At 46.3% G+C, this 11386-nt stretch overlaps 1 protein-coding gene across 1 annotated transcript; it reads left to right on the top strand.

The window, feature by feature from the left end:
• Positions 1–1521: 1521 nt before the first annotated feature.
• SLC30A1 (solute carrier family 30 member 1) lies at positions 1522–10624 on the top strand. Its single transcript, XM_075863288.1, has 2 exons — positions 1522–2605; positions 7220–10624. Exons 1-2 carry the CDS (start codon positions 2011–2013, stop codon positions 8101–8103), a joined length of 1479 nt encoding a protein of 492 aa, XP_075719403.1. The 5' UTR covers positions 1522–2010; the 3' UTR covers positions 8104–10624.
• The last annotated feature ends 762 nt before the right edge of the window (positions 10625–11386 follow it).

The raw sequence follows: 11386 nt of genomic DNA, 5'->3' as shown, positions 1-11386 counted from the left end.
ATTGTGTGTTTATGTACATGAAAGGGCTATTGTGATCTGTGTTCCCTCCATTTGCATTTTGCCCAAAACAAGACTAAGGCCTTATTCACACGAACGTGTTATACAGCCGCGTGACGGACGTTAAAACAACGGCTGTCACACGGACCTATGTAATTCATAATGGGGCCATACACACGGCCGTTGTTTTAACGAACCGTGTGAAGGGTCCATGAGAAAATAGGACATGTCCTATTTTTTTTGCGCTTCACGCATCCCTCCATAGATTCTAGTCTATGGGGGATGCGTGATAACGCGACCCGCAGCGTACAGCTCGGATGCACCTCGGAGGAGAAAAACTAACGTTTTTCACGTCCGAGATGCACAACGCTCGTATGAATCTAGCCTTAATCTCAGTTTGTTTTTTAGTCCAATCCTGTTTTTAGCTAAAGCTATGTTCACACTTGCGTCGTGACTTCCATTTTACCGCTACACTTTAGTAGTGCAGTTTATGCAGCGTATCAACACCAGTGTAGAAATAGAGCACCGGTGAAACAGATAATTCCCACTGGCTGCCTCAAATGGCTGTTCAGGGGCTTTAGCCTGTCATTTCAAATTGTTTTGTCCCAAAAATTGTGGCACCTCGGACGACTGGTGAGATTACACCACTGACGACGTAGTCACGTCAGCTTGTCACACTGACTATCAGGCCGAGGATCGGCACGGAGATATCAAGTGTTTATAAAAGAAGTCCAGCACGACCCAGATTTATCACCATGTCGGATGCCCTGTTGATGAATATGGCTAAAAATAGAGCCATGTTGGAAACTGTCATATATACATTGATAAATCTGCCCATTGTGATGAACTGATCCTTCCATTTTATCACAAAAAAAAAAAAAGGGACGGCTTAGACCCCCATGGCACCGCAGCACAGAACGGGTCAGAGGATGGGAAGACGGCGATAGACATGAAATTCTGATCCGGTCTCCTCATATGAGCCTCCATCATACTGTAGTTTATGATTGCATGACGTTCATGGTTGGCTGCCGTCACTATGGCCTATTGTGATTGGCTGTCATGGTCACATGATGTGACTATGGACAGCTTGGGATCGGTGATGAGTTGTGTGGGGGGGGGGGGGTTTGTATAAATGGACAACCCCTTTAAGCTCCATGTTCTGTCAGCCTTCTTTCATCCATATTTTTTTCCATGGCCCAGTTAGAAATATGGGCATAAAGACCTATGAAAATAAGTGGTCATATTTTTTGGGGCGCCATTGTCCTTTATGGAGAGAATACATGCTGAACACTTACAAAGACATAAAAACGTGACTAGATGCATTGCTTTACATTAGCTCCGTATCTCGTACTATGGAATATGAGATTTGCTGGTGTGAATGAGGCCATATTCAATGCATAAAACCTTCATTATGTAGTTTAGATATAGGAAAGGTACAATGGTTCAAAGCAACCAATCAGATCACTTCTTTCATTTTCCAAACTGCCTCACAAAAATGAGAGCTGAAATCTGATTGGTTGCTACGGGCAACAGCTCTACAGAAGATGGAGGGGACTGCGTAATTAAGCACAGCGAATATGCACTATATGATGAACGTATTATATACAGTATTGTAGGGTGGGCTATAAGGGACAGCAGGGTGCTAGCTGTGCACTCATCGCTGGTCCTTATAATCACCTCACCCCCTGAGCCTATGTAATGGCGGCTGTCGCTATGTACCACATCGCGTCCCAGGCTCAGCCAATCCCAGGCAGGCGTTGAGCAGGGCGGGGCCTCTTCATCTCTGCTCCGTGTGGAAAAGACGGTTTCGGGTGCAAAAGTTTGTATTATTTCCCTGCTCCGGACGTCAGAGATGCCCAGTGAGGGAGAAGCCGCCGCCGCTGTCGGGCTCCGGTCACTGTGCTCAGCTTTCCCCCCGGCCGTGATCCGTCGCGGCCTCCTCCTTCATCAGCCGCCGGGCCCCGTCCCCTCGCCGACCTTTGGACCGTGTATTCGGCTCGGTTAGCATTCAAGATGTGGGAGTCTAACCGTGTGCGGCTGCTATGTATGCTGGGCCTCACCTTCATCTTTTTCGTGGCGGAGGTGGTGGTGAGCCGGATCACCGGCTCCCTAGCCATGCTTTCCGACTCTTTCCACATGTTGTCCGATGTCATCGCTCTGATGGTCGGCCTGATCGCCGTGCGATTTGCTCAGAAGACCCACTCGACCGACAAGAACACATTTGGCTGGATCCGGGCCGGGGTGATGGGAGCTCTGGTGAACGCGATCTTCCTCACCGCCTTGTGTTTCACCATCATACTGGAGGCCGTCGAGCGATTCACCGAGCCGCGGGCCATCGAGCAGCCGCTGGTTGTTATAGGGGTCGGCTTCGGTGGACTGCTCATCAATCTCATCGGGCTGTGTATGTTCCGGGATAGCGCCGGGGCCGGTCATGGCCACTCACACGGCGGAGGCTCCGGACATGGACACTCACACGGAGCCAAGAAGAGTCGCCGGGAGAGATCGACAGGAGATGGGGCCGTCCTTGACAGGGAGGAGACCAATAACCTGGTGGAGAACTGTGCCGGCTCCAATGGGCCCGGGGTGGACGTGGTTCCCGGGAAACACGGTGAGAACAGCAACATATGTAATCTATAGGTACTATGACGTCATAAGTGCTTTTACGTAAAGACCACTATACAGTATATGGATTATGTGTCATCCTGTCACATCTATAGAGCCGGTGTAATATCCTATAGAGTATGACGTCACAGTGTATACTGTAATATGATGTTATATACCCTAATATAGGCTACATGACCTCTAAAACCATCGACATATGGGTCACGTAAAACCCAAGTACCTATAATGTGATGTCATATAATGTATTAATATACTGTCATGAAATATATATCACCTGCACTTAATATTATAGACCTCAAACTATTTTATGTATGTAAAAAGTGTGTGTGTATATAGTCAAACTAGTGTATTATATCACATCTGTCTAATTGTATAATATGTAGGACATTATACAGCATGTGGATGAGATATTATCAGTAGTGTATATAATAATGATGTGACCTGGATTATAGGTGACATATATACACTATACAGGTCATCTGTATAATATTACAGTATCTAATGACCTCAGGACAGTCTGATGACATCATATCCCATTATAATATAGTAGACTATGGTTGATTTATGTGGTCATCATACAAGAAGGCATTATATCAATTTATATGCTTTTACCTGTGCCAGGGGGTGACATTAGTGCCAGTGTGTGTGCCATGTGTGGATGTGGTTTCTGTTGAGCACTGCCCACCCCTCCAGTATACTGCCTGTCCTACTAATAAATGTGGTATGGGGTCTGTCAGGATATGTGTGTGCAATGGGCTACTGATGGGTATAGCCCACCCTTGTAATACAGTAGGTGTATTCTGATGGGTTCAGTCTGCCCTCCTAATACACGAGGGCGGTGGTGTCACAGGTACGGCCCGCCATTCTAATACACGAGGGCGGTGGGGTCACAGGTACGGCCCGCCCTCCTAATACACGAGGGCGGTGGGGTCACAGGTACGGCCCGCCCTCCTAATACACGAGGGCGGTGGGGTCACAGGTACGGCCCGCCCTCCTAATACACGAGGGCGGTGGGGTCACAGGTACGGCCCGCCCTCCTAATACACGAGGGCGGTGGGGTCACAGGTACGGCCCGCCCTCCTAATACACGAGGGCGGTGGGGTCACAGGTACGGCCCGCCCTCCTAATACACGAGGGCGGTGGGGTCACAGGTACGGCCCGCCCTCCTAATACACGAGGGCGGTGGGGTCACAGGTACGGCCCGCTCTCCTAATACACGAGGGCGGTGGGGTCACAGGTACGGCCCGCCCTCCTAATACACGAGGGCGGTGGGGTCACAGGTACGGCCCGCCCTCCTAATACACGAGGGCGGTGGGGTCACAGGTACGGCCCGCCCTCCTAATACACGAGGGCGGTGGGGTCACAGGTACGGCCCGCCCTCCTAATACACGAGGGCGGTGGGGTCACAGGTACGGCCAGCCCTCCTAATACACGAGGGCGGTGGGGGTCACAGGTACGGCCCGCCCTCCTAATACACGAGGGCGGTGGGGGTCACAGGTACGGCCCGCCCTCCTAATACACGAGGGCGGTGGGGTCACAGGTACGGCCCGCCCTCCTAATACACGAGGGCGGTGGGGTCACAGGTACGGCCCGCCCTCCTAATACACGAGGGCGGTGGCGTCACAGGTACGGCCCGCCCTCCTAATACACGAGGGCGGTGGCGTCACAGGTACGGCCCGCCTCCTAATACACGAGGGCGGTGGCGTCACAGGTACGGCCCGCCTCCTAATACACGAGGGCGGTGGCGTCACAGGTACGGCCCGCCTCCTAATCCACGAGGGCGGTGGCGTCACAGGTACGGCCCGCCTCCTAATCCACGAGGCCGGTGGCGTCACAGGTACGGCCCGCCTCCTAATACACGAGGGCGGTGGTGTCACAGTTATAGCCCGCCTCCTAATCGACGAGGGCGGTGGCGTCACAGGTACGGCCCGCCCTTGGGACTTTTGACAAGTGGTTCACACCCCTCTGCAGCTCGGTCATGTGGATCTTTTTGGCAGGCAGTGCCCCGTTTCAATAAAAAGCAAAACAATATCTCTTTTTATATCCAACATTTGCGTCCTATACGTACCCCATAGAAACTATTTTAGTAAAATCTCGACAACGCGGCCATAGGAAGATGTGGCCTATGATGGGCTATTACCCCGTACAATGGCTGGAACGGTCTTCGGTCTGGGTACTGCAACTAGTGGTGATGGGGGACTGTTTGCTTTTCATTATGTTGAACGTTTATTACGGCACAATTCACACCTCGTCTCTTTGCTGCACCTTTCAAGGATATTTAAAAAAAACACGACTCAAAGCAGAACTATGTATATTTAAAAAAAAAAAAAAACAGCTCACATGGTGTGAATCAAGCCCTCTACTAAAAAAAGGTGTTTTTTCTTTCTTTCTAATTTTCTTTTGCCCGCAGCTCTTTCTGAACCTGTTTGGGTAATCTATCAGAATGCCAGCGAGGAGGGGGGTGCGTCAGCCCTGAATATTTTTTTATTTTTTTTTTTTATATACCACTTTCATGGCAGCGTTTTCTAGGGCAAAGCCTGTTTCACTGCCAAGGATGTTCTATTTAATTAATTGGTCACGCTCCGTCTCATGAAACGTTCCTGGTTTGTATTTCTCTTAGCATTTTGTGGTGAACCGCGCCGCAAGTTGAGGAATGCAGATTGTAGAAAATATTACGTTCTGTGGAAAGAGGCCTGTGAAAAAGTCCTAGTTTATACGTGTAAGGATCAGGTCAAGATAATTTTCAGAAAAAATATTAGGGAATTTCTTAAATTCCTGATAAGGCAACCTCTTAAGGCATGTGGACATTTGCAGTTTTTTCTCGTCCCTCGCCAAATTTGGAAAGTGATGGAAAAAAGTGGGTGTGAGCTCAGATGTCCTTTAGGCCACATTTATTTGGAAAAAACCCATTTCTATGCCTGCTCATGCATGGGGTAAGATCACACAGGGCGGATTTGCTGCATAAAGGTACACCGCGTATCTGCCCTGGCGGCCGCAGGGAATTCCAGTTCAGTGACAGCGGGTCACGATCCACCTGTTATGAACTTATGTGATCGATAACCTCTCGGAACCAGACAGTGCCGCTACCTGATGGATACAGGTCTCAGCGTTAGATACAGCTGCTTTGTATCCTGTAAAGAGCAGCTATATCTCAAAAAGTAAAAATTATTTTTAATAAAATGTAGTTAGAAAGATGTACCAATAACACTAATCGATACTTTTTATTAAAAAAAAAAAAAGTTTTCAAAGGTGTACATAGCCTTTAAGAATTTTACCCTTTGCGATTTCAAAAGGGTGAGATATGCATCAAATACGCACCAAAATATGCGACGTGTAAACTCCGCCTAACTGTTCTCGACTTCATGGTATAAATCTTAGAGGACATGTCTGTTTTAGTAAATAATTGTATTCTACATGAGATAGCTATTCTGGAACATCTTTTCTTAGATCTTTGCGTTGTACCATTCCTGTTATTCCTCCTAGCAATTTAGAAATTGACAACTGGGTGTTACTAGTTGGGCGGGGTGTCACTACACAGACTGACCATGTCCAATCAGTGCTGACAGAGTGAGACTGTGTAGGGACACGCCTCTTATACAAATTTACTAGATTTCTAGGAGGAATAACAGAGGAACAGCACAACGCAGAGTTCTAAGTAAGGGTATGTTCACACGCTGAGCCAAAAACGTCTGAAAATACGGAGCTGTTTTCAAGGGAAAACCGCACCTGATTTTCAGACGTTTTTTGAGCAACTCACGTTTTTCGCGCCGTTTTTGGAGCTGTTTTCAATAGTCTATGAGAAAACGGCTCCAAAAACGTCCCAAGAAGTGTCCTGCACTTCTTTTGACGAGGCTGTAATTTTATGCATCGTCTTTTGACAGCTGTCAAACGACGACGCGTAAATGACAGGTCGTCGGCACAGTACGTCGGCAAACCCATTCAAATGAATGGGCAGATGTTTGCCGACGTATTGGAGCCGTATTTTCAGGCGTAAATCGAGGCATAATACGCCTCGTTTACGTCTGAAAATAGGTCGTGTGAACCCAGCCTGAAAGATGTTCCAGAATTTTTATTTCTTAGAAAATACAGTTATTTACTAAAGTAGACCTGTCCTCTTCAAAGGGATTTTCCTACAAAGCACATGTATCTCTTATCCACAGGATAGGGGATATATGTCCGACCGGTGGGATCCCCATCGATGATAACAATGGGGGACCAAAAGTACCCAGAAATACTCTGAGAATGGAGCGGTGGCGCGCATGCTCGGCCAGCGCTCAATTACTTTCTGTGGCACTTCTGAGACCGCTGTCTCTGGCATCTCCATAGCAATGAATGGAGCGCGGGTCGAGCATGCGCACAAGCACTTCATTCTCTTGAAAACTTCAGCAGACTTTTGGGAACCCCTTTCCTCTCATTGCTGGAGGTCCCAGTGCAGTGATCACACATGTATCCCCCTATCCTGTGTATAGGGGGTACATACGTTTTGTTGAAAAGCCCCTTTAAGCATGTGGTTAGCTTTTTGTATTTTTTAGCATTTTGTGTTTTAGTTACTGATGGAATTTGGAAGTTTGGCCAATAACGATCTCTCTTCTCTTGACAGATAATTTGGCAGATATTGTAGTAGAACACCGATTGAATGGCAACGCTGTACAGAACCATGTGTCAGAAATCCATGAGGACGGTGCTCAGCTCAACATGCGTGGAGTGTTCCTCCATGTTCTCGGTGATGCGTTAGGCTCTGTCATTGTGGTGGTGAATGCTGTCATCTTTTATTTTGTTTTTAACCCGTGCCCAGCTGGTGAAAAGTGCATCAACCCTTGTGTTCATGACCACTGCGATGATCATCCAGAAGTCAATCATACCTCCGTTGCCCTGAATGACAGCGCAGAAGAATCTGCAATCAAGATGGCGGGACCTTGCTGGGTGTTATACCTAGATCCTGCATTATGTGTCATCATGGTGTGTATATTGCTGTATACAACCTACCCACTCCTCAAAGAGTCTGCTCTCATCCTCCTGCAAACAGTCCCCAAACAAATTGACATTTCCTCCTTGAAACAGAAGCTCAGAAATATCGAAGGGGTCGAGGCTGTCCACGAACTGCACGTTTGGCAGCTAGCCGAAAGCCGGATCATTGCTACAGCTCACATAAAATGCCAAGATCCCACCGCTTATATGGAGGTAGCGAAGCGTATTAAAGACTTCTTCCATGATGAAGGAATCCATGCTACCACTATTCAACCAGAATTTTCCAATGTTGAATCTGGATCTAGAATATCCCTCTGTGAACTTTCCTGCAGAACTCAGTGCGCCCCCAAGCAGTGCTGCGGGAACTCGGAGAAAACGATCTCGGCGAGGAAGACCAGCTGTGGATCAGCAACCTTAGGGATGATAAGTGAATCTCCTGAGCATAACACCAAGAGAACTAATGCTTCTGAGAAGCCTGTTCATGAACTGAAGATAGACATGGACTCCGCTGTCTGAGCCGACTCGCGGGTTTTGAGGACTCACGGCTGTAACTGTGGGGAAGATACAAAAAGGGAAACTGCTTCCCAACTCACTCATCTCCCGAACTTGCAGTTTGGCAATATCCATGATAATGACTAGACCTAGAGGCGGGATGGTTTATGTTCAGAATTCACAACGAAAAAAAAGTTGCCTATTGTTTGATTATGTAGATGTTCCACAACGTTTCCATTGTTACAGGTTTTATTTTAACGCTTTTGCCCAAGATATTGTCATAGTTCCGCAGATCGCTATAGGACGGAGACTGTAATGTTGTGTGGACTACTCCTCTCTTTTTTTTTTCTTTTTTTTTTTTTTTTCTTTTAGTCCTTGTTTTACTTTATTCCAAGTTTCCATTGCTATTGAAGAGAGAATCTTCAGAGGTTGACGGCATTCACATCGACACTCGGCCGGAGATGCTTGAAAAGTTGTGTGAGGTGTAGCTTCGTTTTCTGAGCGCTTTACATCGGTCATGTTGGATAACTTTGCAAACTCTTTGCTGTATTTATTGTGAACTGATCTTGAGTAACTTCATGTCCGTATGCATTCTGAATTGTGCTGGTTGCTGCTTGTTCTCCAAAAGGGTCTGAGATAGCTTTTGATTCTCTGCTGTGTAGCATTCAAAGATTTAGTGTTTACATGAGCCACTCCACGGTATAGGTAAGCGACATCTCTGAGTATGCGCCACAGCTGTCTGCAGACTTTGAACCAGCAGGGGCTGTTGAGAGATGTGAGAGCAGAGCGCAGAGGCAACCAGTAGGATTCTGAACGGTGTATAAAGCTGGTCATAGATTATCGTTAACAATATGAAGCACAAGTAGAGTACATCTATGTTATATAAACTGTAAAACAAAGTTTCTCAACATCACATACCGATTATAAAATGATTGAAGCTATAAATCAGGGGATGATCATAGCATTACAGAGGCTCTGTCCGCTCTCTTCACAGATCTATTTTAGTAAATACTTGTATTCCTCATGAAAAACCTATTTTGGAATGTCTTTTCTTAGACCTCTGCATTGCGCCATTCCTCTGTTGTTCCTCCTGGAAGTGTATGAATAAATTGACATGTGGTTCCTACCATTCCCCTGGTCAATGGAGCATGTGTTTACCCAATCTGACGATACTAACCGTCTCAGAATGTATTGACAAGGGGAATGGTAACACCCATTGTCAATTTATTCATACTTCCAGGAGGAACAGCACAACAGAGAGGTCTAAGAAAATGTTACAAAATACTTGTATTCCTCATGAAAAACTATTTACTAAAACAGGCCTCTTTAACTTTATACAGCACTTTTTATATTTGTTGCAATGTCTTGTAGTCGACTCCAGTCAGTAGTTTATACACATGGCAACAAATTTGCATGGATCGCTTCTCCTGTAGCCTCAGAAACAAACTGACGCATAATGCACTTCAACTGCTAAAAAAAATAAAATAATAATGTAAGCATCTCCCATGGAAGCCTTGAGTGCACGTATTTATGCGAAATACCGATCAAGTTATATTGCACTTCTATCGTTTTTATGTGTTTTAAAGTTCTAATCTGTTTTGTTTTTTTTCGTTGGCACGCCAGTGCTGGGGTCTGTCACGGTACTCAATCCTGTAAAGATCACGCGTCAGCCATGTTCTCAGACAGGCAGTTGGTGCTAAGCACTTCCGTGCAGTTACAACGCTCTTTCCAAGACCAAACTGCTATTGCACGCAGAAATGTGGACTATGGGGGGTTAATTCATATCGCCAAAGCAACTTTAAAGGGGACCTGCCACCTGCACTCTTTGGACGCATACATTTTGTGGACTCACGGATGTGCCAGTGGTGCCCCAATATGTGCCAGTGACCAACCCTCGTGGGTGACAATGCTGTTCGCCATTGGAATACAACGCATCAGTGTCATCCAATTCCTGTTGGTTGGCAATGTCCAAACATATTTGGGGGGCTACTGGACAAAAATGATAAATGATGAAGTCCGTGATTTATACAAATATGGCGGGCACCACCGCCTGCGGGTGACAGGTCTGCTTTGAGACTACCTTTCATGAATGTAATAATCATGTGTTGTCAGGACATTTGTGTATTGAATGAAAACCTTTTCTGTAGTTCTTCTATTTGTAAAAAAATGTCTTTTTACAGTCCTTTTGGACACATCATTTTATAAATTACTTGAATGGAACAAAATTTCTTCTTCGTAGTATTTGCCGGAAGCAACCTTGTACATGGCTTGGTCGACCACAAATGTTGGTAGTCCTTGCCTTGCATACCGTGAGCTGTTTGGGGAATGTTGTCTTGCCAGTTTTGTGTTTGCCTGTTATTTTGTATAGCATATTTATGCAATATGTTACATGTAGCGGCAATCCCTTTACTGTGTCACTTGCCTACAGACTGTGTGGTGCTTTTATTACATTCTTGCAGGTCTTCGTAGTCATTAAAGCCCATGACACTTTGTACTTGCAGTTTTTCAGGACTAATTAAACATGGGGAGCTTGTATTGACTTGCACGGTACTTGTTTGTCTGTTTCTGCTCTAGTGTGTGATAAAACAACATATGTGAGATCCAACAAACGATGCAAATCTAATAAAGTCACAAGAGGAGTTCATATCGATATCTTGGTAGTGGGATCTTCCACTGCATTATAGCAAAAACAAATAAGCTACTCAGACACTTGTGAAAAGCGTCTCGACCTCATTCACGTATCGGGACACGTTTATAAAAGGTGATGTTTTTGCGGTCAACTCCGCTTTTTTTTTTGCAATGAAGAAAGCGTTCATCCTGCACCTAGTAGGAAACGTGTTACAAGAACATATCTAAGCAAATGCGGCTGAACAGGATGGCAGATAAGCGCTTTGCTTGACGAGTAATGGGCAGTCAGTTTCCTACTGGTTCTCATTCACACCTGTATAGAGCAATTACACAGGTAGCGGTGCTCTGGCTGTTTGTGCATTGAGCTATGGATCCCAAATTTGATGAAACCGGTCTGACGGCCCTCTAGTAGAGTTATGCATAGACCGATCACCAGTAATAAGCTTCACCCGATGGGACAGAAATAGTTTCTTAAGGCCCCATGCACACGAACGTGCTTTTGAGGCCGCAATTTCCCTGAAAATCCACAAGAGAATTGCGGCCCCGTTAATTTCTATGGGCCCATGCACACGACCGTGGTTTCCAGAAGCCTGGACCGCAGAAAGAACGGACATGTCTTATTACGGCCGTGTTCTGCAGTCCAGGCTCATAGGAAATAATGGGCACGGCCCACGATTTG

Source organism: Rhinoderma darwinii, chromosome 4, assembly GCF_050947455.1.
Source record: "Rhinoderma darwinii isolate aRhiDar2 chromosome 4, aRhiDar2.hap1, whole genome shotgun sequence".
Classification (NCBI taxonomy): Eukaryota; Metazoa; Chordata; class Amphibia; order Anura; family Rhinodermatidae; genus Rhinoderma; species Rhinoderma darwinii.
Note: the sequence above shows the minus strand (reverse complement) of the source record. Positions and strands in the feature narration are given on the sequence as shown.

Excerpts from the sequence above, each read along its gene's own strand:
- SLC30A1 (XM_075863288.1), top strand. The coding sequence starts at position 2,011 with ATGTGGGAGTCTAACCGTGTGCGGCTGCTATGTATGCTGGGCCTCACC. Across the intron at positions 2,606-7,219 it reads CGTGGTTCCCGGGAAACACG|ATAATTTGGCAGATATTGTA; the intron begins GTGAGAACAGCA and ends TTCTCTTGACAG.